Source organism: Achroia grisella, unplaced genomic scaffold (genome assembly GCF_030625045.1).
Source record: "Achroia grisella isolate CSIRO2021 unplaced genomic scaffold, CSIRO_AGI_Agris_v1 utg1023, whole genome shotgun sequence".
Classification (NCBI taxonomy): domain Eukaryota; kingdom Metazoa; phylum Arthropoda; class Insecta; order Lepidoptera; family Pyralidae; genus Achroia; species Achroia grisella.
In genome coordinates this window covers 1,002,299-1,030,291 of record NW_026712560.1, presented here as the reverse complement: position 1 = coordinate 1,030,291, position 27,993 = coordinate 1,002,299, and the positions used below count along the sequence as shown (strand labels likewise).

General features: G+C 30.8%; 3 protein-coding genes across 4 annotated transcripts; 2 read left to right on the top strand and 1 right to left on the bottom strand.

Moving 5' to 3' along the window:
- Positions 1 to 3: 3 nt before the first annotated feature.
- On the bottom strand, positions 4 to 11,764 carry LOC131843612 (proclotting enzyme-like). The gene is made up of 12 exons (XM_059192318.1): positions 11,488 to 11,764; positions 5,721 to 5,800; positions 5,009 to 5,179; positions 4,296 to 4,417; positions 3,564 to 3,703; positions 3,227 to 3,306; positions 2,444 to 2,554; positions 1,728 to 1,885; positions 1,511 to 1,646; positions 1,079 to 1,217; positions 842 to 987; positions 4 to 411 (listed from the first exon to the last, which is right to left on the bottom strand). Exons 1-12 carry the CDS (start codon positions 11,618 to 11,620, stop codon positions 256 to 258), a joined length of 1,572 nt encoding a protein of 523 aa, XP_059048301.1. The 5' UTR covers positions 11,621 to 11,764; the 3' UTR covers positions 4 to 255.
- Positions 11,765 to 12,295: 531 nt separating this feature from the next.
- On the top strand, positions 12,296 to 22,945 carry LOC131843703 (uncharacterized). Of its 2 annotated transcripts, none has more exons than XM_059192519.1 (6): positions 12,296 to 12,356; positions 19,802 to 19,971; positions 20,449 to 20,519; positions 20,704 to 20,843; positions 21,380 to 21,529; positions 22,619 to 22,945. In XM_059192519.1, exons 2-6 carry the CDS (start codon positions 19,906 to 19,908, stop codon positions 22,783 to 22,785), a joined length of 594 nt encoding a protein of 197 aa, XP_059048502.1. In that variant the 5' UTR covers positions 12,296 to 12,356; positions 19,802 to 19,905; the 3' UTR covers positions 22,786 to 22,945. The 2 variants fall into 2 exon arrangements, with proteins under 2 accessions (XP_059048502.1, XP_059048425.1); XM_059192442.1 differs by lacking the exon at positions 12,296 to 12,356 and adding an exon at positions 18,830 to 18,984.
- A 1,571-nt stretch (positions 22,946 to 24,516) lies between these two features.
- Positions 24,517 to 27,431, top strand: LOC131853937 (phosphatidylinositol glycan anchor biosynthesis class U protein). The gene is made up of 3 exons (XM_059205366.1): positions 24,517 to 25,363; positions 25,450 to 25,721; positions 26,524 to 27,431. Exons 1-3 carry the CDS (start codon positions 24,600 to 24,602, stop codon positions 26,775 to 26,777), a joined length of 1,290 nt encoding a protein of 429 aa, XP_059061349.1. The 5' UTR covers positions 24,517 to 24,599; the 3' UTR covers positions 26,778 to 27,431.
- Positions 27,432 to 27,993: the final 562 nt, after the last annotated feature.

Here is a 27,993-nt window from a genome sequence, read left to right as displayed (position 1 = left end):
ATATTAAACTTATGAAATTTTTATTCATAAAATGGAACATTTCCGTATTTTTCGTTTAGTTAAATATGCTATGGCTAATCGAACTTGTGTGGCCTGATTTGTTTCTTCAACTTATTAAGAAAGGCAAGAAACTCTAATTGTCTTTCTCAAAAGAATTGATGTATATACAAAATCCAGTATGCCACGGTCGTTTTATAGCAATTTCGCTTATAAGAAAATTATATCGACATATTGCTTCCTGGTTTTTATTTTGCTTTACTTCGAATTCTTTTGTATCCAAGGCAAAAAAGCTGTGACGCGCGTGTAAACACCGGGATACTGTCCTTTGCCGCAACCTATGCCCCAGGATACGATGCCTACTTGTGTCCAGCGACCTCCCTCGTTCACCATCAGCGGGCCACCACTATCACCCTATTAAATAGGAATTTAATATTAATTGAATTACTATCATGTATAGTATATATTGACGGCTTCGGTGGTCTCGGTGGTGGTAGTATTAAAACAATAGGTCGCTGCGGCGTGCTAAAGCACACCACTTTACTTCCGATGGTCGAAACCTCGCACGACTCAAACATTTATATTTACTAGTATGATTGCTTGTATTGGTCTGGGTGTTCTCTATGGATATTACATATATTTGGATAGAAATGTATCTAAGTATTTACATTAGTTGTCTAGTACCCATTACACAAGCTCTGACTATAACCAAAGACAATATTCTTCGGTTATTATTATAGAAGAAGTTTATATATATTATATTTAATTATACTTTCTCTGTAAACCTGTTTTTTCAGTGTTGAATAGAAAACTTAGTGTTTTACTAATAGTCTAGTCAACTTACACTACATGAGTCCATGCTGGCCTTGCCGGCGCAGAGCATATGCTCCACGATGCCACCTGGTGCCGCCGCACCGTATTTTTGTCGGCATTCAGGATTACCCCATATTGGGATAGATACTTCTTGTAAAATCGATGGTTGAGGGCCGCCTGGAAATGAATAGCTCATAAAATTACGAATTGTAGGTAAGAGGAAGTATCTAAACATAAATATTTTATATATACAAAAAAAATTACTAACTCTCTCGAAGACTGCCCCAACCAATAACAGTAGCGATGAGCCCTGAGTAAGCTTTCCCTCCGCTTGGCAAACAAACTGGGTGAATATTTTTCGTGAAAGGCACAGTTTGGTCTAAAGTTAGTACGGCAACATCATTATACTGAAAATAATATTTAATAGATGACACTAATTTTAATAATTAAATATTTGATAGGAAAAAATAGAACCCGTGACAAAAAAATTCGTCTGTATGCTGTCAGACAGAAGGACTCATGAAGAGCCTCATCTTTCTATATCACTATAAACCTCGGGAACTTATTTAGATATTATTTACAGTTTCAATGTCTATGGTGGTGTATCAAGTCTATATGTACAGGTACTTGCTACCACTGTCCAGGTATTAGCTTGTTGGACATTCCAGGCGTATAATAGAAAACGAATTTGATAAGGTACCAAAGTGCGCATGTCAAAGCCACGATGTCTCACTACACGCTTTATCTTCCTCTCGATATGTTGTGTTTCTGCATTAGTACGAATATTATAATCTCCAAGTCTAGCTGTTAGACGCGCCACATCCCACGATGTCATACTGGAAGTAAAACAAAATTATGATGTGATTCGTTTACTACTAAGTATAATTTCGGTTATATCATGGCATTCTCGTACTTACTGGGCGACGCAATGTGCTGCAGATAAGACGTGACGGTCATCAATCAATGACCCGCCACAGAACTGTCGACCAGAGTTGAAGAGAGCTACGATCCAAGGCCACTCATTCAAATCTGCATTATGACCACCAACAATCCTCTCTTCGTCTTGAAGATAAGTCTAGTGAATAAATATAGTTTCAGTATCAATTAAATTCTAAAACTGTAGTTAAAATGAGATTACTGGTAATGTAACATTTATATTCATGAGTATGATTGTTTGTATCGAACTTTTCTATATTATCTTTTACAAGAAAAATATATATCTATTATATCATAAAACAAGCTTTAGCTGGCTTAACTTGGGTCTAGACGGCGCTGTGTGAATTGTCCCGAGGTTATTATAATTAGGTAATATATTATTGATAATGAATACCAAATAATCATACAGCAATAAGAATAAACTTACAATTTCGTTTTATTTCACCAACGAGACTTCAATCGTGACTAAATTTTTATATAGTTCGCCATTATATATATTGATAAGAAATATAAAGAAGTGAAACGTTATTTTACTATGAAAAAAATGGGGAAGATCTTTCTCAATGGATTCCGCAAATCAAGTGCATCATACATTTAAAATTTATAGTCATCAGTTTAAGCGGTATATACATAGAGTACTAAGTATTTAAGGCAGACTTTCAGAAATGATTTTATCAATAACTGAATAATAATTTACCTGAGCGCCATTTTTAATTCCACAGCTGCCATCATGTGCAGGCTGTTGCGGCTTAGTCGGTGGCCTAGTTGGTGGTTTACTGGGCTGCGTTGGATACATAGGAGGCCAACTCTATAAACAACCGTTAGGTTTTATTATTCACTTTCCACGTTAATCAGCGCATGTTAGGTGCAAATTTGATCAATATGGGCAAGTAAATATATATGTTTAATACCCTAATTTGCGTAGGTGTGTACTTATAATCAAATATCTCATATGAAATTTTATTGTTATTTTTATATAATTGAAGTGGTAAGCAATATGCGGCCCACCTGATGGTAAAGCAGTACGGTCACCTATAAACAAGGACGTCACTAAATACAATGTGACGCCTACGTACCTGATTACCTTTATAAAATAGGTGGTGACCAATTTATCAGGAATATATGTATATTTCTACTATCACTGCTTATTATGCGTTATGTGTATTATGTTGTCGCGTTTCCGTATCCAGTAATATTATATAGAAAAGCAGCTCGAAAAGCAAATTAAATGGTGAGACAAATAGACTAGATACGCATTTTCTGTAATGAATTACTGATATTTAAACTGTTATGGTCCTTAATTATTATAGTTATAGTTATATATAGTATATTAAGTATATATGAGATTAAATTTCATTCTGAGTTTAAACCAATATATAGGTACTTAGTTTTACTTTTGCTGTATAAGTAGGTACCTGCTGATAGATATTTAATTAACCTAAATACGTAAAGTGAGTCGGTTGATTGATGATGAAAATACCTGTTTAGTGGTACTTGGAGGCTTCGTGGCCCATGTTGTTGAGGCCGGTGCTTTTGGAGGCTTTGTCGTCACACCTGCAACTAATAAAATCATTTGTATATATCAGAATTCTCACAATATTAGGTTATTAGATATTTACCTATATTATAAACTTAATAGACTTATTTGAAGCTGGAGTCGAGATAAATAAATAAATTACATATTGTAGATAAGTAATTTATTATCGACACTATATAATTAGAAATATGTTCAAATAGCCCGCTACATTTTTTAAAACGTTACGTATTATTAAACAAAAATTAAATGTTGAAGAAATAAAAATAACATTGACAGTTACCAATTGAGGGTGGGTGCGTGGGGGCAGTGTGATCAGGTGGATGCGTTGGTAATGGTGGCAGCGTCGGTGGCCACTGTGCTGGTATTTGCCTCACATTGATGTTACTTGGGAAGAGACCAGGTAGAATTCCGCTGGAAAACCTGGGAAATTGTTACATACATACATACATATATATATATTACAAAAAGCTTCCTCGTTGGTTATAGAGTTATTAAAGTGTACATTTTCTACCCTCTCTTTTCAGTCGTGTCATTTTCACTGATAGACAATAAAATTGTTAAATCGCTTGTAAACAATAAAATTACCCGTCTGACAGACAAAATATTGTATGTATTTTCTCTACCCATTTTATTATATGTTTAGCAATAGATAATAGCACAACTCTGTTTATAAAGTGACTTTGGGAAATAAATTATAGGGACAGAGGCATATCACTTTAGTTTTTGAAATGTTAACACATGTACATGGAGATTATGTAGATTTGTATGCGAAGGTTGTTATACAATAAAGCGAGGCGTCAGCATAAAAAAATATATAATATATGAGATACGAAAATGTAATATTGCCAATGTAGCTTTAAAAAATGCAATGCATGAGATGACAGTAGTAGCTTTATTTTGTTATGCCAATTTTTCATTGAATTGAGGTAATGGTCACTACTGTCAATCAGAAGGCCGTCAGCTTGTTAGTCATACTTTTATTTTTATAGTAGGTAGATATGTACCTACTAACCCGGATAATTGCATGGGCGGTATCGGCACAGGTAGGGCTTGCGGGAGGATGCCCAAACGTTGTACATCAGGCTCTTGCTGCGGAGGTGTGCCAACAGGTTCTGTGCAGCATACGCCAAATACCTGGTTCATATTTGAAAATCTATCACTGGAAGACAAATAATTACTATGGTTTTGTACTCTAACAATAATAAAATAAGAAAAAGTTTCATAGATAGGTGTGTTTCTAATAAAATAGCGAGATGTATCTATATGATATGTAGATGATATAGGGATATATAAAGGAATAAAAGACAATACACAGTATAAGAGAAGAGGACTTTAAATAAAACTAATATTTACACCAAGACACATATAACCTTACATTATTACATCTTTATATAAGTGAATGTATGAATTGCTATGAATACTAAAGTTTTACTGTGGAACAGAACTCTCTAATACTGCCTAATATTATGTTATCTTTCTCTGTTTAGCGTGATTTCCTCAGTTTAAAACAATTATCCAGTTTAAATTAAAAAATTCATAAATATTAATAAAAATAATATTTTTAACATTGGATGCTAAAAAAATAGTTTTTATGTCTTTTGGTCTCGTGTGAACTTTATAAAATTATTTAAAAAATTGTTCTATTTTCGGGATGTAATTTCTAGTAAAGTACACCTAACTTTGTCCTATTGGTTTAGTTTTAAATATGTACAAACAAAACATTACCTCCGTGTTGTCGTTGTTAATATAGCTACATGTATCGTAATGGCCCATGACCCATCCGTCCCATCCGGATAAATCTGCTACTTTGAATAGAGGGTAACAGTCCCGGAAGCTTTTACATGTCCCTTTTTTTCCGAGTGTTGTCTCGCACTCCAAGCCGAACTCTCCATCTGACTGTTGAAAAAGAAAATAAAATAAAGAACGGAAATTAACATATGGGTTAAAAATGATTAATTATAAGAACACCTCAATTTCTGGTTCTTAAGAAAACTTCTTTATTTAAATGTGAGTAAGTAGGTAATACTCTACCTAAAAAAATAAAACGCAAAAAAGGGCATGGACATAAGTCTATGGGGAGCAAAAGCGTAATTATGACATAACTACTCTACCTAAGTAAGTAAGTCGCTTAGGTTGTCAGAAAATATAATAAGTACGTACTAAATATATGTATTTTTGTAATCCATTTTTTAATACCAATAAAAATGTAGTACTACAAAGCAATTAAATTATGTAGATTTACATAGTGTAGATTTACGTAGTAATGTATTATTCGTACCACCATGAACTGGTAATAAGTATTGGATAAAGCTAAATTGAAGAATCATAACTGTCTATGCTACGGCTTCAACGATATCCCTACGATTGTTATAACTCCATCTTATACCGGTTTAAAACAGCTGTCTTTATTACTGACCTATGATAATTAGTCACGTACCTGTCTTAGTTGTAATAACAACATTTGCTTCGCATCTCGAGTGCCGTTTGATTCGTGGCGCCTTACTCGGCTAACTGACGCTGAAATATAATTGTAATTGATATGTAGTTTTATTATATTAAATTTAATGGATAATGATATCAGCCTGATATTATTAACTTTTAAAAAAGTTACCTAATATATAATTACCTACCTTATCCCATTTTAATTAAATAAGACTTAATATCGTGTAAATTATTTTAACTGTAGTACACACAAAATAAATATATAAAACCTAATTTCACCTACATGTCTCTGAATTTTAGTTCGAAACTAACAAGAGCTTATAAATAGTTTTTAACAACAGTTAAAACACAAACACAATTTTAAGTTTATTTTAAAGGTTTATATGATATTATATTACAAGTAAATAGAAAGAAACTTAATTAATCTACATACTGAAAACCTTAACTTACAGTATATACATAGGTTGAGGTCGTATGTTAAATTAGTAACCGCTACATTACAAAGTTCGCCAGTTAATAATAGTTTACCTTATTAATAATGTGATAGTTATATCGTTAGCAAGCATCTATTTGTATATTACGTGCCACTACAATTACAGTTATTTAATTTTGTGTTTGCTGGCGAGTAGGTAGGTACCGTAATGACATCAAAAAGGTAAGTAGGTAAATATTTTATGGAAACCAGTTAATATCCACACAAGCTTGTTTGACCGCTGCTCTTATTTATTTATGTTGATTTTTATGGTCGCACATTTCGATAACATATTATTATAGTGAATGTTATGATATCTCAAAATAGACACTAATTATCATTCTTTATAAAAACAATAATAATAATAAACGTGCGATTACTACATCAAAGTATTAACTATGATAGAGTAAATAAATTTATTATGATTATTGGACCACTGCTGTATACTATGGCAACGCGTTTCCCATCGAAAGAAGAGTATATTATATTGGATTACCACTGTAGCCAGGTTTTGCTGTTTTATTTTACCTCCTATGCATCGAAATGACATGCTATGTAGGGATGACATCTTAGTCCTCTGATTTGATATCCATAATGCTCTTCATATGTCAAGTGAGATTAATTTGCCATTTCAGTTACATAAAAGAATTGTTCTTGGTTGTTCCTTAGTCATCAACATAGTAAGAAATTATGATTGTTATAATAAAACAAAGAACGGAAAGAGTAAAACAGTCGCAAAAACAGCAATAATATTTTTCAATTTGTAAATTACTTTTGAGAAATTGTAAATCAGTTAGTGAAACCTTAAAGGATCAAAGTTTAGTAGATAATTCTTAACATAATTAGGTAGGGACTTTATTGTTTGACATTGAGTTTTATTGTTATTTACATTGATATATATTAGATAGATACTTTTTGTAAAATAACAATAAATTAATATGTATAATGCAATGTTGCAATATATTAAATAATATCTATATTTAGATATAAAGATCGTACTTAATTCCTACTAATATTATAAAATTACTTTTACCCGTCATTTCATTTGCATTAATGAGATGCGTTGATTGACTGGCTAAAAGCCCTTCTCAATTCCAAACAGTGCGTGTGTGCCTTTCATAACAATTGATTGAGTCACTAAGATGGTAACAAACAAATGAATGAACTCACTTTCATATTACAGTATGGTTAGTAATATTTACTTGAGTTTATTTGTTTGTTATCCGCCGCCAACTTCCTAAGAGCCTTAAAATATTTTAAGTTTTTTTAATATACCTACACGTAGTATTTATAAAGGACCGATATATATATATGCTACTTAATATTTACCCAATTTGTCATCGTTTCCAGTACGGCGGTTACCAACACAATTCATACAGCGCTATCTAATTCCAAACTAACCAGAGCAGAGCTTGTATTATGGGTACTAAGCACCTAGTAGAAATACATAAATACATTTATTATCAAATATATATACATGAGACTGTGGTAAGGTGGTAAGATAGTGGTAGGGTATAATGTATACCACGCGGTCCCTCCTGGAATATCGTGGTTAATTCCAGGTATATTCACCGTAGTGGGCTAACTGACCTGTCTTCGTGTTTATTTTATCACCGGTGTCCAGCAAAACGGTATATCATCAAATTGTCATCTATACAATTATTTTTATAAATATTAACAATCTTTTTTTAGCCTAGTTGAATTTCTTTGAAAGTAAACCTATAGTTTAGGGAGTGCTATTAGCAATATTCATGTGGGAATGGGAATTATTTATTAACCTATAACAAAATGGCCTACACACGACACTAAAATGTTTTGATAAATCAATGATCGCAAAATTATTTGATTTGTTGGATCAAAATCGGCTCTATAAGAAATCAGCCTTCGCTACACATGAGGCGAAGTAGGAACCGATCAGGATTGCGGGCGCTCTCATCACTGCTTCGACATTGCCCCAGATTTTAGTGTCGTGTGATAATAATAATAATAATTGGATAACGGATAATAGATATTGATATACTCTCCTTATACCTATTACATTTTTCTGTTATTTACCTATAGTTCTCCCTATATAATTTTAATTTTTGTTTTGTTACTTTACATTGTTGTTTTTTCTTACTTCCAATTTGAGGCTGTACTTATAATTTGATTATCAGATCATTAAGTATTTATTTATATATAATATTTATGTACGTATACTATTTGTTTACATAAATTTTTACATAAATATGTTGCCTTATATATATATATATATTTTACATTTCTCATTTATATTAGTGTACCGCCAACAATCTTTCTCTGCACCACTCATGGTTAAGATAACGCCGCAAGATGTTAATTCCGCCATATTAAATAATAAAAAAAATATATACGGACGGTCTTAAGTTGATCATATAAACGACGTACTGAAAAACGACCATGTTTAAAGTAAACTCCCAGTTTGTAGATACAGATGAATGTAAGGAACGCAAAACAGGTATTTTAACTTGATTTATTTCTTCTGTTTGAGAATTTTAATATTGACAAAATTCTGTAGTAAAATCCAAATATTATATATAAAGGCGAAAGAGTCTTGTGTCACAACTAAACATGTGAACCTGATTCTATGTTTATTGTGAAGATAGATTATATCAGTTGACGGACATAGCACTTAGGTACTTTATTTTAAAAAAAGGAGACAAAGTTGCTGGTATCCTTTAGTATATAAGTCGGTTATCATTTAATAGGGATGTCTATCGCATATACGCAGACAAAAATATCTACTACTAAACATGCACTGTGCTCTAACAATTTGCTAATTGCAAATTTGGTCCATTTCATACAGGTATAATTTCAGGTTTTAGAATTTCGTGTCTATTCGATATAATCAACTTTCTGTACCTATACCTAATAAAAATAAAAACAATTCTTACTTATTGTTGACAAAGCATGGTCGGAATTAATTTACTTTATTTTTTATTCCACCGATATTAAGGTCAAACAGGTACACATTATGAGCTTGTGTACCGTTAACATGCAAGTAATTTATCTGGTATCCCTGAATAACGGTTCCCTTTAGGTTTATTGTGACGATTTTATTGTTGCCCAATGGCATTCGAATTGTAAAAGCATTATGTGTCCAGCATTTCAATACTCTATGGTTGGCACGTGCATGACTTATATTATAAATGGCAAAAATAAAATGGAATATATATAAAAAAAAAACAATTTACGAAAATTTATAGACTTAGGTACTCAAATTCAAAATTCAGAGTGTTGGCTGGCACCATTCTATAAGTAATTATATTTCAGTGGCTTCACACATAACATTATTTTCTAATAATATTTCATAAATATTATTATACTTTAAATTTAATCAATAAATAAATAATTTCGGTAACACGTTTCAATTTTTTGCATAATTTTATTCCTTAGTTATGTAACTACCTAATGTGAAATAAACAAAATTATATAAGAAATTAGTTTATGGATTTAAAAAATCGTAAAAATAATAATCGTCGTATCGTCGTCGTATTTGAAAATATAATTATAATTTTGTTATTTTGTCAAAAATAGTACAAATAAATAAAAATAATACGAATATTGTAACAAAGATCAGTAATATTTAATATTCAATTGATTTACCTGTGGTACTACAGATTTTTTATTGCTTCAAGTAGCTTTATTGAATCACATTATAATTGGTTCATGTAGTAATGTAATAAAAACAATCTATACATATATATGACCTTTAAAGGTATCTTATACTTTGTTACTACTATAAATATGACTGCTGCAATGTAATTAGGTAGACTGTAATTTAGTAACTTCGTATAAAGTTGAAAAAGTAATATAGAAGCTTCTAGATAGTATAGATTAACTATAAACTACAGGAGTAGGCTGAAAAGGGAAACAATGATCCCAACACTAATAATGTACTACGTCGGCCTCAAATAGGTCGTCCCTGGAAACCAACGTTGTTAATTCTATTTGAATTCCCTACGATGAGGTAAATCATATTACTTCAGGCTCATCCCGCCAGGGTATACCTTTAATTCAATTTCATAATTATGCTACAAAAATAACTACAATAGTTGAACTATAAAAGTCAGTCAATAACGAATAGCTGTAAGCAGATACAATTAATCTGCGGTTAGGATTCCGGGTTCAGCGATCGAATTAAAGGAAATGTCAGCAGTGTTACTCCACTTCAATCTCCCGTCTCTGATCTAATTAATGTCCTCGAAGCGAGTCACAAAAAATGTACTTAGACGCAACAGCCGCTGTTGTATGGACAATGCTTTGATTGATGCGGTCGCTTGCGTCGCATGGCGTGTGGGCGGCAGGATTTGCATTCAATCGAACTTATAGCTGTTCGCCGAATAATAACCCACGTGTTTAAGATGAACCATCTCGCTGAGGTTGGCGACAATTTAACAACATTAGCTACGTGTATGATAAAATAATTTTATTCATCTACTAATATAATCAAATGAATAATTTATAAACTGCTAATGTAGTTGATAGTAGTCAATAATTTTATTATTTTAGGATATAAATATGTCAAAAACCAATAATTTATATCCGATCGCATTTTTCACCATGACCGGACATCTTAGTTGCAAATTTTAACTTTCTCTAGCCTCAAAACCTCATACTGACATGTGCGACGTCCATTGTTTTGAGTCCACACCTTACGAATACTTAACACTAAACTCTTTCCCTGAAGATTTGATGTAAACAAATGAGTATTAGATATTTGCTACAGTTATACCTTGTGTCGAATAAAATATTGATATTTTATAATATAAAGTACAATTTACTAAACACATATATCAAGAAAGGTTTGAGAAGTCCGTCCTCACCTCATTTGGTATTTACATTTACACAAAATATTGTGTTATTGTGTAAGTTTTTAATTTAAAGATTTTGAAGAAAACTTCAAAGAAAATAAATCTTATTAAATTTGGAACGAATATGACGTTTGGCGTGTGTAATGTGGGTAGGTATAAAATAAACACAATTATATGAAACTGCATGTGGAATATATGGTTTACACACAACCTTCATTACATGTACATAGTACATTCTAGCCACCGGCGTAGGTCAATAGTAAATTGAAAAAAACTGGTTGCATACCTCTGAAATGTCAAATAAGAGACTATAAGCTGCGATGGCTAGATTATATACGTAGCTTCTAGTCGGTGGAGGTATTGTCATAGGATTATAATTATTAATTGTTTTTATTACCATTTGTATTAATGTTTCGAATGATAATTAGATATTAAAATGTACGTATCTAAATACTTACCATCTATAATAACTGCATCATCAGTATAGAGTTCGCCATCCCTTGTGAAAAATCCTTTACGAACATCGGAAACACTCCCGGAAATAAACGTCAGGTTATATATGAAAAAAAATATTATTTTAATTCTTAACATTATGTTGCTAATTATTAATATTTCTACATTCACAAAATTTAAACTTAAATATAGAGAACGGTTAGACAGTAAAAGGGGTAAGCCGGACGCCGCGTTGTGCGGATGTGCGGCCCACAAGGAGTCGCTTCGCAAAATGCTTCGGCCTCTTAACTCCGCGCCTTTATAATATTTTTACTGACGCTTTATATTAGGTTGAAAAAATAACAGAGCTTTTTCTCCTTTTGTAATCGACTGACATTCGCCGTCCGACACAAACGAGCTTTTTAAAACATAACAACTATTCGGTTCAGTTGTTCGAAAAGGCATCGATTTGTTTGTGTTTATTTTTGCCGGGTTCACGTGCAACAAAGAATCATTTAGAGGATCAATGAACTTCCAGTAATTATTAAGCATGGTGTGTAACAAAGATTATAAATTATTGAACCTTGGGATATTTTATGACTCTACATAAGGCTATAAAGCTTTAAATTGATAACTTATCTCCTTCATAGTACCTATTGCACTTCATTTCAGACTGCTGAATTATTACTGCAGTTTTCTTCGCTGCGGTTCCGCCGAGTGAAAACGAGCCTACCTTTAAACATTTAAGTGCAATAAATGAGATCTTCAAGTACTTATCTTAATAAATATTTTTGACCACCTGTGTTAATGAGATCTTCATGTACTTATCTTAATAAATATATTTGAAGATTTAAGTTAATTTTATATTTAGTGATCTGCAGTCTGCACCTAAAAGGTAAATTTATTTTATATTTCATAATTTTTTTAATTTGATTTAATATACATATTTCATACGACTCAGTTTTCAATATATGATGGAAAATATGGAATATTCCTTCTTTGTCTTCGAAGTTTCTGAATGAAAAAAATCTAAAATAATTACAGCAAAAACTAAGATATGTGAAAGGTATTAGATAAATTCAAATGAAAAACAGTTTTCTAAAAATAGTAGAAATCCACAAAAATGTTATTCGGTTCCCTTTTAAAGTCAAATTGAGTACAAATACAAATGAATATACTACTTAAACAAATAATACATTCCTTATTCTAAACCTTTAGTGCTCGTGTTCGATTCCCAATTTGTCAACTTTTTTACCTTTTGAATACTCTTTTACTTAAACATGGTTACGAGTCCGAGTTACGGTCGTCGCTTCCATCCGATTGTTCCGAACTTGACAACATTGGGATTATTTATCAAATTGATTTAACTAATAAAAGCATGACAAAAATTGACAGGCATTGCAATGTCCCCATTTTTATAAGCAGTACTTTTTGTACTCGTCACTTCAGGACATGTGACTTTATTTCGCGGATAAAACAGGCCTCTATAATATTGAGCATCAATACGAGTACATGCAGTTTGAAAAGCTACGTACACTATGCAACTTTTGTACATTTATTCTGTTTGCCTGGTGCTGAAAGCTATTCGTGACGTTATCCTGCATTAAGTATCATTATCCCGTAGTTATTACCTGCCTACTTATTATTCTTCAATTTATTTACAACATATAAGATAAGGTAGTGACATTACAGGAATAACATGTTAGTCCTTCGGAATGACAACAGTGATATTACAGGCGGTAGTTGAAAACGTATGTCTGTTTATGTATTCTGGCGACAGCTACAATTACCATCAGTTTATAAGTCTATTCTAAATTCATAAAATAATACCAATTATTATCTAAAGAGATACGAGTATATGGTAAGGGACGGGCTTATAACGTACAGTCAAAATAAAGTTGTTTTAGCATATTTATTATGTAATATATATAAAATATTTATATATAAGTATGGTGTACAAGTTGCTGAACTATAAACTTGAAACTTTGAATATTGTTTAGTTACTCTGTACTAAGATGACTCAAGGCAACATGGGACTATGTTAAATAATCACCACAATCTTCATTATAACAAGTATTTTAAGGTAACCGTATGTATATACGTTTATAGTACATAGAAAAGGTGAGAAAATCATTGCATAATTCCGTAAATTATAAAATGATTTCTACAAATCTCTAGTTTTTGTTTTTAACACCAAAAACTTTTTCTATACAGATAAAAGTTAAGATTTTTTTAAAATTCGTAATAAATAATTTTGTTAACCCTTTTCAGAACAATTGCATTTTCGTGAATTGGGCTACCATTCTATTAACAATGGTGGCCAATTTGAGCTAATAATAATAAATGCTGGCAAAGTAACAGAGTCATGGAAAAGAGTGTGTATGAAATAAATTATCTACCTAGAACGGCGTCGTAAATTCTCCTGGAACTATTGATTACCAACACTACCGATAGGGACTGCGTAGAATTGAATACTTAAGGTATAATCTTAGAATTAGAATGATGCTAAAAATACCAGTAACTAATAACCCCTCAGATTTAGTTATTCATTGTTTTACAAGTGTTAGTATCATAAATAAATACAAATTACACATATATCTTTTCGATATAGCAATGTTAACGAGAGAGGTAGTATGTACACATTAAAGTATCATATACATATTCCAGATATTCTTTAATGCTTTATTATGAAGTAGGGTATTCAACAATTTAACGATTTTACTAAATTTGTATTATTTTTTGACAATTTGTTATATATGGAAAAGGTGATGTTCTGAAATACTTAGTAACCATTGTAAATCATGCTGAGTTGCATACGAATAAAGCTCTGCTGCTCAATATTGACAACAATTAAAAGAATGTAGGTCGTGTTGTGTATTAGATAGCTATATGTATAGGCAGTGATTTTTTTATTTGTAGTTAATTTTGATTCCTATATATATAAATAAAACTAGTTATAATAAAAACAAGTATTAAATAAAATTTAATGCGTACTGAAAATGAGTTTTTATTTTTACCGGTTTCAATGAAAAGTTATTGAGCTAACTGACAGCTACTGTCAACTATTATCTAAGAGAGTCTGGATGACAAACTGATAGCCATGTGTTACCTGGCGATCCTGTATGCGACTGACATCATGCGATGCCATTCAATTTAGTTATAAAGTATTCAAGTTCACAAAGGTTTGATGACCTGTTGAATCATTTTTTAAAGTCGATAAGCTCATTGAACCTAAATGAAAAAATGTTTTAAATCTTTCATTAAAGCTGATTAGGTCGCGCTCATAATGAATCATTGCCATAATTTTATGTTTTTGTTTAATGATCTTGATATTTCTCATTTAGGATTCAAAAGAGGTTCAAAAACAAGAGCAAGGATAAAATAATTTTAATATTAACGCAGGCATATAACGCATCGCAAAAACCTAAAGGTCAATGATCTTTTGGCGGTAAAATATAATATTCGAACCGAGACGTTCGTGTACGTTCAGCATAGCTTGTCAATAGTAACTGTTTTATTGAGTACTCGGTACCTACTTAGCTTAATGCCCACATGTATCACACAGTGTATTTGTCTAGATCACAAAAACAAGATCGGAATGTAGATAGCAACCAAATTTCGCGAACGAACTGAACAAGCGAGTCGATTAGATTTAAACGCGTACGATAATAGCGTCATTAATCTCACCGTATTCCGTTATATGTACGTATGGATAATCAGGATCTTTTGAGATGGTATATAAAGTTTCATTACCTGATCTCATAATATATTAGATGTAGTGATTAGGCAAGTTCCAGCCAAAAATAATGTTATAGAATATTTATTATGGTATGTCTACTGTGTCTTCACATTTACGTTACAATGATTTACGTACGTTAACGAGTACCTAGGTATGATTCAGTTACCATAGGTAGATAGTTAGAGAAATACTTTACTATTAGGTACCAAAACGTTATAAATTATCACATTGTACAAATGTTTACTATTTATATAAAACAGACTTAATAATATAAAACAAATTTAATAATAAAACGAAATTTTCTCAGGAGAATTTTGTGACGCACTAGTACTTAACTGTATTGCATCTTAAAAACTTCTATGTTAAAGTAATAAATTTAACTGGTGCCATGTATAAATTTACACAAAAACTAATGAACGGATTTTGATTAATCTTGACATTGATATAGCTTATAATTATATCACATAATACATACAGTACAGTAGTGTGTTACTGTACTGTGTATATTATGTGATATAATTATTATTAAAAATAATAATATAGTAAATTAAATTATACATTACACGCTCGCTGCGTCATCTATTCCCTACTACACAGCTGATAGAAATAGGTACTTAAACTCATGTTTTTTATATATACATTGGTCAGGTTTATTACGACACATAGAAAACCAGACCAATACAAAGAGTCATATTTAAGAATAAAATGATTATTGTGAAAGACAAAGATGTTGTTATATACCGTTACATCACCGTCAAAAATAAAATGTAACTACATAAAATATTATTATAATTTGCTGAAATATAGGTGGGCATAAATATAATAATATTGCAAGCTGAGAGTTATTTTAGCGTATACTGGCGTTAGAGTTACGTTAAGATCATCTTAGGATATTATTTGGTATCGTATAGTAGGATTAAGTACTAAAAAAATCTATTAAATAGGAAGTCATCGTAGCTCGATTAGTGAACAATAATTATGCTTCAGTTAGAAAAATGTATAGTTGAAAACGTGGTCCTTTATTCCTAAATAATTTGGATATATAGTTTGAAAGTTGCGACAATGAGAACGACTGTTGGCTGTATCCATTTTGCGAGTTGTTAAGTTATGTGATTGTAACCTAAAAACATAATAAATTCTTACAAGGTTACGTATCAGAAGATTATTTATAAAAAATACATATGCAGACGAAGTCGAGGGCAGCCTCTAGTGTAAGGTAATATAAGACGATGATATGACGTCAAGCTATAATAGTATTGATAATAATATTAAACTCAAATTAAGTTCGCATTATAAATATATAATAGATAGCTTATATACATATTTGTTTTATTTACATCAACACATACACATGCAATATCACAATTTTCAACGAAGTATAATTTATGAAAAAACAGATTACATAAAAAAGAAAACAAATATATAAATATATATAGGTATATATATACATGAAAAAAAACAGATTACATAAAAAAGAAAACAAATATATAAATATATATATATATACATGAATTTTCCATACATTGTTTTATTACCTTCTGAGGAATAAATCAATTTAAAAGACGATTTAGCTCATTTATAATGGCTGGGAATTTTTTGTCCATATTGTAAAATTCCAGAATATACGTAATAAAATGAAGATGCTAAACATAGCGTTATATATGAATCCAGTACGCATGCGCGGATACGTAAGAAGGTATTATCAAAAGTTATATGTGTGGATCTGAGATCTCATCGAATCGGCCTGTTGTCAAATATGAAGATCTTATTATATATATAGACTATATCATATATAGTCGTAATAATACATGTCAAGATTTGGCATATACACAAGATCGACAGTTCTCTACTGCGATACTGTTGGGAGGTTTGACATCACGTTTTGTACATTAACGTCGTAGTGTTGAAGTGACTATTATCAAAAGTTGCTCAGAACGACGGAATTTCATACTTCGCAATTAAAAGAGAAAAAGTAGAGGCCTATTATATGTTTTAAATGTATGGACATAGTCCTGAATGTCCACTTAAAAGGGACAAGAAGGGAAATGTATCCAAAATAGAACAGGATATTAAAGATACAACGGATTACCTTTGTCCTGTAGTTGTATCTAGATTGGAAAACAGAAATTGTGACAAATGGATAATTCATTTATGGAACATCAGTATATATGACTTCACACATGGTGAATGGCTGAAGAAATATTGTCGATTCGGTATGGACTTACTCAGAAAAGGTCTAGCCGTTTGAGTGGAGTACACGGAGGTTGAAAAGGAACCGTGTATATATTTTACTATGTTGTATTTTTGATACTGTTGTTTTTGTTACGTTGTATTTTGTTATATATATATGTTTTGATTACGGGAGGATATGTTGAGAAAACTCTTTTGATATTAATATATTTAAAGGTTTCTTTCTATTCTATAATCAAAAATATAAAAACAAATTATTATATTGTGTCACCTTCTCTATCTACCATAACATTAAAATACAATTTTCAGTCATTAATAGTTTTATTACATATTTATACAACAGAGTCTCATCGAATCGGCCTGTTGTCAAATATGTCTTATTATATATATACTATACATATATACTAATAATAGTCTCAATACGCATACAGCACACATACATAACGTCGTGACTATTATCCCGGATGGAGTAGTCAGAGGTATTGTCAATTGTAGACGTTATGGTCATCAACGCCATACTTGACATTGCCACATCGGTGGATACATCATTGAATCACATGTTTGATTCAAAATGCAGAATGCGTGCCTACCGCCGTTTGAAGGAATATTTTGGTTCTTGTTATTGGTGTTTCCTTCACCAGAGAGAGTCAGTCCGAAATGTAATTTACAGAAACCATAAAAAATAAACATAGTATTTTTTTTGTTCAGGACAGATTTGAACTCAAACTTAGTTTAATAAACCGCTGGACCACAACGTTGTAACAATGAATAGATTTAAAAAATGTAGAATAGCGATAATAATTCGAACTTGAGATATAACTCAATTTTTATTCTCTTGCAATTGTATATATGTCTACTTGTTTTTTTCGCCATGCCGTGAAAATGACAACGAAATAATTTACCTATTTATTAGTAATAAGTTTTAGTTTTAAAAAAGTATTATATAATAGTATATACATATCTACTTATGTTGTATATTATTGGAGTGAATCATGAATTACTTGATGCTGTTTGGCCTTACTGTGTCTATGAGGTCGCTTCAAGTGGTGGATTGGCTTTGCGTTGATATTCATTTTGTGTGATCATCTTCATATTAAAAATGAGTAAATCGAAAAAAAATACAGAACTATTTACCCTATAGATAATTAGATACCCTATTGTTACCTAAATATACTAAGGAGAAAATAATAGAATTGTGTCTATTCTGTCATCTAATGATTACCTTGTCTATTATTGTTCCTAGTTCCTTGTATATTTTTGTCTATTGCCTATGTTTGTAATTATAATCGGAGGTACCTACTTTTGAGTACATAAATGGTAACACTAGTCGACATTGAGATGCAGCTGTTAGGTAAGTTTATGCAATCGGCACTTAACAACTCAGCTTGTAGTTATTACATACTGCTCCATTCTCGAGACCAGACCAGGTGAAGCATCAGAACACGCAACTCGTTCGTAACTCAAATCAGAGTCATAATTTTTTAAATAAATAAATTATTTATTCTTTATTTTGTTTCAAACTTAATAATGTTACGTTACACGGTTTTCGTACTTAATATATTGTGGACAGTTTGTTATGGATATATAGACATTGGTAAGCGATCACTAATCTTGTTTCTACACCAAGTCAACTTCATTATTTATATATATGTATATCTAATTTTAGATATGTGTCATTTGACTGTGAAACATAGATGTTGTAACACAGGATAAGCGCGGATGCCCATAACAGTTTTTAAATTTGTATCTGGATTTAAAAAAAAATACAAATTTAAATCAAAAATACTTTTATCTTTTGTTGCTGTCTCTACGTATGAAAAATATTATAACAAGTTTATTGTATCTGTACATACTTTCTTATAACTTAGTTGTTTTATAGATTTTAATGTTTTATTATTACATATTTAAACAGTACACAATTATACATTTACGTATGTATGCTTGTAATTAGTTCTTATATAGTTAGATGATAGATAGTTATATAGCAGAATAAATATAAAAATAAAAAGCTGCTCTAACAATGTGGATGAAAATTACTTTCATCTACATATATTATGTAAGCCCTAGTTAAAAAAGTGTAGATATATTATAAAGAATATTGCCATTTTCAAATCTATCCAAAAATCTCTTTAGAATAGTAGCTACCACTGTTTGATATTTTATGCTGGTGTTGTCAAATGTTTTTTACTTTTAATCAATAGTCTTTAACGTATTATGCTCGTTGATTATCGTTACTTTATCGAAAAAGAGCAATGTATATCTATATTTTCGGCACGTCTGAAATATGTCACATGCATAATGAAATGTTGGCAAGCAAGTAATAAAGCACAAATACCTACCAACAATAAATTTCCAATACCTGTAGTTAATATTATTATTTAAATAAATTACTTGAAATCATATTATTGCAGAGAAATATTTCAAAGTGTGCGACAGAGACGCAGACGATGTGAACGATTGTATAGCTGAAGCAGTACAAGGTGGACTGATAACCGTGGCTGATGGAATCAAGGAGATGGGAGTGCCACCAGTGGATCCGTATCGACAAAAGGATTTACGTGCCGAATATAACAATAATCAGGTAACATTATAATGAAATAAATAAAAGCAATAAGAAAATGAAGCATAGACGAAACAATTGTTTAAATATACATATACATAATATCTATATAGGTAGGTATATAAGGAGTATAAGTTGAAGGTGATAAAATTGTAGACATTTATTTTATAGTATCTGTATTAAGAATATCTGGGTATCAAACATTTTTAGTAGTATTTATTATTTTTACAAGTGAGTAGAAAATCAAATACCCAGAATTCAAACAAATTTACTTCTTTAAGTATACCTACTAGTTAGTTGTGACGTGTTTTATATACCATGAAGGTAATATACAAGGATACAATTATATAAGCTCCATTTAAAGGTGCAGCTTTAGTAGGTAATGATGGTAACGACAATAAAGAGGAAAATTGCAAGACCTACATTATTATATTTTTACTACAACACTAGTACCTACTTACAGATTGTAAATTATATAGATATTAAATTTATTTTCAGATTTCAGCTAAAATGCATATGACAGACATTTACGTACATGGATTAAAATTAGCGAAAGTCAAAGATGCAAGGTTGGTTAACTAATAATTGTTTTTCATTTTCCAGAACGTTCTTTTATATATTCAAAGAATGTTCTGAATATACTACATTTTTGAAATTAGTCTTAATATCCGATTAAAACGACATGAATTGCTAATTTCTTAGCTATAGATATGTGATTTATGGTTTTAATAAAATCAACGTTATTTCATTTAGATTGCGTGCCGATGATGATAATTTTCATTTGGAGGTTGATATAGAGACCCCAAGGGTGTTTGTGACTGGCCAGTATGAAGGCGAAGGACGCTACAATTCGTTGAAGATCGTCGCCAAAGGATCTTTCAATAGCACTATGAGTTCGTATCATTAATATTTAAAAAAAAATTGTCAAAAGTACTGGAGAAGTTTGAAATTTTTGCATAACCGATTCGATATTCGATTAACCTCTTCAGGTCTAAACCAATTGTGAACTAAGGAAAAAAGCCTGAGTTTTTGAGCCTGAGACAAACAAAGATTTTGATTGAAAATTGAAAATCTAATCGTAAATGAAATTGGAGATGGTGTGAATGTTTAAGATAGGTGTGTGGTAAAGGCCATTAAAATTAAATTATATATTACAAATTATAAGAAAATTAAGAACATGGCAATATATTACTGTGTCATGTGGAATTTTCTTTTTTAATAAACTGTTGTAGATTAGATTAATTGTAGTATTATTTATATAATGGCAACTAAAACAGAAAATGTGTAAATGTACATTTTCTATTTTGTTGTACAATTTTGCGTCTGTAAGACTTTTGATTATGATTGTGGGACAATATAACCTATAGATACTATTCGTAATAAGTAGGTATATGATTATGATTATTGTATTTAAAATAAATTGTTTTAGCTGATTTGGTCTATACATGGAAATTAGATGGAGTGCCCGAAAAGAAAGGAAATGAGACATATATGAGAATAAATTCCTTTTATATGAGGCCAGATGTCGGCAATATGGTGTCATATTTAACTAATGATAATCCTAACAGCAAAGATTTAAGTAAGTATTACCACTTTATCACTTTAATTATTTTTAAAAGAATTATTAAACTATTAAAAAAAACAGAAATAATCAACAATGAAATAAACTGAAAAGGCAATTCTAATTATTCCTATAATATTTTTTTATTTTGAACTTAACAACTACAAATCTATTGATTTATATTGAATACAAATAATTAATAATATTTATTTTATATATTTTTAAAGACTGAAGAGGTAATTCCTTATTTTCAAATTACTTACTCTATGGTAGGTACCTACCTCCTACATCGCTACCTATACTCGCTCTTAGGTATATGTACTTAGGTATACTATGTTGTAAGTGAATAACACAATTAAACAAGTATGTTAAACATACCTATACTAATAATTATTATTTTAATAACACGAACACAAACCATTTGACGTAAACAAAGTAAAACAAATAAGTATGCAAGTCATGTACAATAACTACTTGGTCATCTGTCGTAATGTAATGGTAACACTTATGTACCATACATACCTAATTATGACATATTAGTTTACTGACACCACTTCAACAAACTTATTTATTTACATACATTACTTTAATTAAACTGATTTTACAACACAATCAAGACCAAAAACGACCTGTATTTTATTTATTCAAGTATTGGAGATAATAGGTATTGAATGTATAGTGGAACCAGTTTAATTAAAAATATATAAATTAATAAATTTGTCCCTCTAGTGTCGGTACACTAAACTATATGCTACTCGTATACCTATATATTCCAATATATTTCACATTGTAAATACCTACGTATATAGCACCAGTCTCAGAATTTAGCCAGCCATGTGCAAAGTCTACATATAGTATAATACTTATTACATTATAAACGTTGTCATTATCAAATAACAGACTACCACTAATGAAGACGCAGCCAGAGGTAGTCTTCTATGATAATTACTAGGTATTCATGCTATAAAAGCAAAAATAAATGTATAAAATTAAGGATTTTTTTAACCAACAACAACAACATACTTTTACTAGTGCAGAGCACTGTCATTAAAATATCTACCTCTATTTTATTCCTGACTACCTATACTCTATACATTCTTGTTTCAGTTGATCTAGGAAACCGATTCATCAATAGCAATAATAATTGGAGACTGATGTACCGAGAGTTATTGCCGTTTGCACAAGCCAACTGGAACAAAATTGGGATTCGTGTTTCTAATAAGATATTTTTGAAAATACCCTATGATCAGTTATTTCCTACTTCATCGCGATGATTACATTTAACAACGTGTACTGATCACAATATGTATATTTTACAAACGTACCTGTACCTATATTTATGAACTTAAAATAGAAACATGAAATTAGAGAACTCTGTAATTCTAAACAATGATTTGTCTGTGATATTTACCTAAATGAAAACAACAATATATAAATAAGTACCAATAGGTGTACCTACTTATTTACTTATATAATTATACAAGATGCAAATACAACAGTGTAAGCGATAGTTAGTTATTAGACCTATTGTACCTGTATAAAAAGCATAAAAAATAAAAATCTTTACTTGTTCTTGTTGTTTATCCACTTATATCATATCTAATGGAATCAGTGGCGTAGTTACCTAGGGGCAGTGGCCCAGAGCCCTCAAGCTCAGGGGGCCCTAGAAACCTTACCACAAAATCTCGACCGAACTGAATTTTTCAAAATTTCTCTCATTATCAAAATAAATATGACAGGATGCAACTCGATTTAATCATGGCAACTCAATTGAAAGAAATTCGAAAGTTATACATTCGGAATTCCCAGTTATACGTTTGGAGGCCCCATTTTTTTATTTGCCCTAGGGCCCTTGACTAACTACAGCACTGGATGAAATTATTTAACTGAAATAGAATTCCTAAGTTATAACAGTTATCAGAAAAGTACAAAGTATAAAAATCTATGTTATATATTTAAAAAAACAAACCACCCGGTGAAATTTACAATGTCTATACATTGTGAAAATCACTAGGCGGTTTGTTCACAACAGCTAGGCACTTTTATATATATTTTTAGTTTGTAATCCCGAATACTTCTTTAATTGTATATCTACTATCTATTCTAGGTTGATTAGAATTTTGCACTTGTCTCTAGAATTAAAAGGGAGCCTATAGCTACGTTCCCTTATAGACTACCCATCTCGCTGGGTAATATTAGTTATTGGGCACAACAGCAAACTGTTGTTAATAATAATAATAATCTCAGGACACAGCGCCATCTAGACCCAAGTTAAGCTAGCTAAAGCTTGTGTTATGGGTATTAGATAACTGATACAAATACATAGATACATTTTTTTTTGTAAATACATATATATTAACATAAAAAATACCCAAACCGATACAAACAATCATATTTATGAATATAAATGTTTGTGCTGTGCGAGGAATCGAACCCGCGAACATAAGGCGGTGTGCTAAACCACTAAACCACCGAGGTCGTCGATTAAATATTTATAGTAATAATATTTATGTTTAGGTTCAAAATAATAAGATATAGGGTAATTCTAAATAGGAAAATGAAAATAATTTATATAGCAATTAAATTAAATTTGTAGTCTTTTTAGTGACAAAGAATGTCATTCTTAAATATATTAGTTTTGTTTAGACAAATTAAATAGTTCTTAAAAAACAATGTACCGTTGTGTAACGTAGGTCTCCAATAAAGACCATCGTGGTTAATTCGATGTAAATCCACAACGATATTTCGTCTGACTTCAATTTGTCTTATATCTATAGATATGAAGACATAAAAAAATACAATGTTACCTCGATCTTAATTAAGTCCTACTGTAACATTTTAAGATAAACAGAAAGATAAAATATCTGTGATTTTCTGTGTGCAAACCTTAAAAAAAATTGCACTAAACTAGACAAAGTGATTACTCGCTCAGTCCTCCACACAAACACAAACATCTAATGACAGATCACAGTTATGTCAGTGTCAAAATTGTCAGATATAAATTTTAAACTTGCTCAATGCACTAAATCACTGAATTACTTGTAATGTGATAATAAATAAAAACTTAAAGCATTATTAAAACTAAAATATGGCTGTAATACTGAAGTATATAGTTGCCGGTTTAGTGAGATATTGGCTAATTCATATAGATTATTGGCAAACTATAGCGAATAGGGTGGAAATAGCGACGCCTCTAAACTCTTGGAAGAGGTTAATAGAAGGCGTCTATTTGTATGATCATAATATAAATCCATATGAAGGCGACTCTTTTCACGAGTCCCCAATTATGCTTATATTCTTTTATCACTTGATGAAGAGTGCGCCATTTATTCTTCCAGCACTTTTTACAGTACTGGATCTGCTCACAGCATACCTACTTTACCGTACTTCCAAAGCATTTATAAGTATGTTTAAAGACTCTCAAGAAAGAAAGTTAGAAGAAGTAGCTGAAGAATCAAAAACCATGCTTTTGAATGATTCTCAACTGCAAGAAGCTTCTGAATATGTGTTATCTGTGTATTTGTTTAATCCATATTCTGTTTTGAACTGTGCAGCAATGACTACAACAGTTATACAAAATTTATTGGTAGCGACATCATTGTGGGGTGCAGCCTCTGGACACAGAATTTTGGCTTCTGTATTTGTTGCACTTGCAACACACCAGGCTCTATACCCTGTTCTGTTAATTGTGCCCATTGCTATTCTGGTAGCTGAAGTTAACAAAGGCTGCCACAAATGTTCCTACATCAAAACCTTACTAGTATTTGTGCTCTGCTGGGGATTCTTGATATATATCTCTGCATATATTATGGGAGGATCATATAAGTATGTGTATGACACCTATGGATTCATGTAAGTTTTTATTAGGCATTATGGTAATATTATTATAATCTATTATTATGTATGAACTAAAAATGAAATAATATTATTTTTTCCAGATTGACTGTACCAGATTTGAAGCCAAATATTGGTCTGTTCTGGTATTTCTTCACGGAGATGTTTGAGCACTTCAGGCTACTGTTTGTGTGTGCTTTCCAAATCAATGCACTTGCACTGTATGTGATCCCATTGACATTGAGGTTTAAGAAGGAGCCAGTACTTTTAGCAACAGTCCTTATAGCATTATCTACAATATTTAGATCCTATCCATGTATTGGTGATGTTGGATTTTATATGGCACTCTTACCAATGTGGAAACACCTATTTTCATGTATGTACTTATTTTAATTGATATATAAATGTTTGTATTTTATTAATATTATAAACACGAAAGCTTGTAAGTGGATGTTTGTTACTCTTTCACACAAAAACTTCTAAATGGAATTTGATTAAATTTTACAGTAGAAGAGCTTATACATCAGAACAAGGATATAAATTTCATGCGGGTAAAACCGCAGGCACAACTAGTAAGACATAAAATATAATTATTGCAAGTGTCCTGCCAAATTTATGCTTTAGACTAAATCTGAATTGATGAGTGAGTTCCTATTTACACAGTAAATTTGCCAAAACTATGACTGCCTATTGTAATCAATCTCATATATCAATAAGTGATATAAGATTGGACTCTGATGGAAGATGAATTCTAAGATTGAATATTTTATTATAAGACAGCATTTTTAACAATGTCAATTTATGAAGTAATAATAATAATACACAACCCTATCTAATCCCAAGCTAAGCAGAGCTTGCATTATGGGTACTAGACAAGTCTTAAATATTTTTTTTTGTAAATATAAACTCACACATGTTTCTACCATACAAGGAATCAAATCTGCAAACATCTAAAATAAGGAAATGTGCTAAATTGCTAGTTAATTAATATGACTTATATATATATAACTTAATATATAACTTAATATGAATAATTTTAGTTGACAGTAATAAAACCAAGATAGATATTATTCAATATTCATAATTCTAATTCTGAATAATTTTTATATTAATATATCTGATGTTGCTTAATTATTAAGTATATTATATTAATAAATTATAATTTTGTTTGATTCCAGTTATGCAGCAAAAATTCATAGTGGGTTGTGCCTTTATCATCACATCTGCACTAGGGCCAACAGTTTGGCATCTCTGGATATACTCGGGCTCGGCAAATGCAAATTTCTTTTTTGGAGTAACACTATCATTTGCCACTGCACAGATATTCCTTATCACTGACTTACTTTTTGCATATATTAAAAGAGAATTCACTTTAAAGCATGGCACTTCACGTCAAGTGGATGGCAAACCAGCCAAATTAGTACTACGATAACGACATTTTATGATTAATGTATAGTCACTTGAATAACGAAATGGTTTTAGTTTAATTATGTTGGTTGAAAAAGAAAGGTAGGTACTGACTGTATAAAACTATGTAATGTGACAGTATTGTTACATATTCATGTATTAATGACTCATTTTAGAGTTACATTGCATGTAAATACTCTTGTTAAATACTTACCTTTAGGGGGACTTTAAATTTGGGATAACAACCTGTGGTCGTTGGGTGAATGCCAAAGGGCAAAAGAATTGTTGTAATTTATTCTTTCTTGTAATCTAAACATTTCAATGTATTTAGTCAATTTTGCCACCGTATTTTTAATGTATTCTTATTTCTATGTATGTTTCACATTAAATTTAATATTTATTTATATTTTACTGTAAAATTGCATTTACACTTTATATAATTACTTTGCACAAGATTTGCTGAATGCAAGTGAAGGCAAAATAAGTTTTATCTATGGTTGTGTTTACTTAATTTAAGAGTATAATTAACATAATTATACATGTTTATTAATTTTGCAGCATCAGAACTTATTAAGTTGGTAATTAAATTAATTATTATAACAAATTTACAGCCTATCAGATGGCATTTTTTTATATTTAAATGGCTGTCAAATTAAATTATACCTACTACTGCCATCATTCTTACAGGCTTTATTGGAGTCTGGTCCGATGGCAGCCTTAGGCAGGCTGTTCAGGGTGTTCTGTTTACCAGGAATTTGTCATAGGTTTGTTTACACTGTGCAGTTCAAATGTATGTGCTCTGTCTTGAATGACAAGAAGGACCTATGAACTTGATTATCTTAAAGAACTAATATGTTCATGTTGGAATTTTATATCAATTGTATATGTGACTATATTTTCCTTCATCGATTATTTCTTAGACATGACCAATAAATTATAATAGCTCTTGTAGATTCTGTTTCTTAGTATTTATACAAAAATACCCTGGTCTAAATTTACAGAGAAATACTTTATCAATAATTCCTGTGCAGTAATTGGTTAGAAGGTAATAGTTGTAATAATGCACTAATGGACTTCTCTTAAAATCTTTGTTACTGCATAAATCGTGTTTATGGTATACTTAATGATTTTAAATTTGTGATAAAGCACATTGCCATAGATTAGAGTAGAATTTAATTGTTATTTACCATATTAAATTGTACACAATTTTACCATTAAATAATATTGTATTAATTATTACG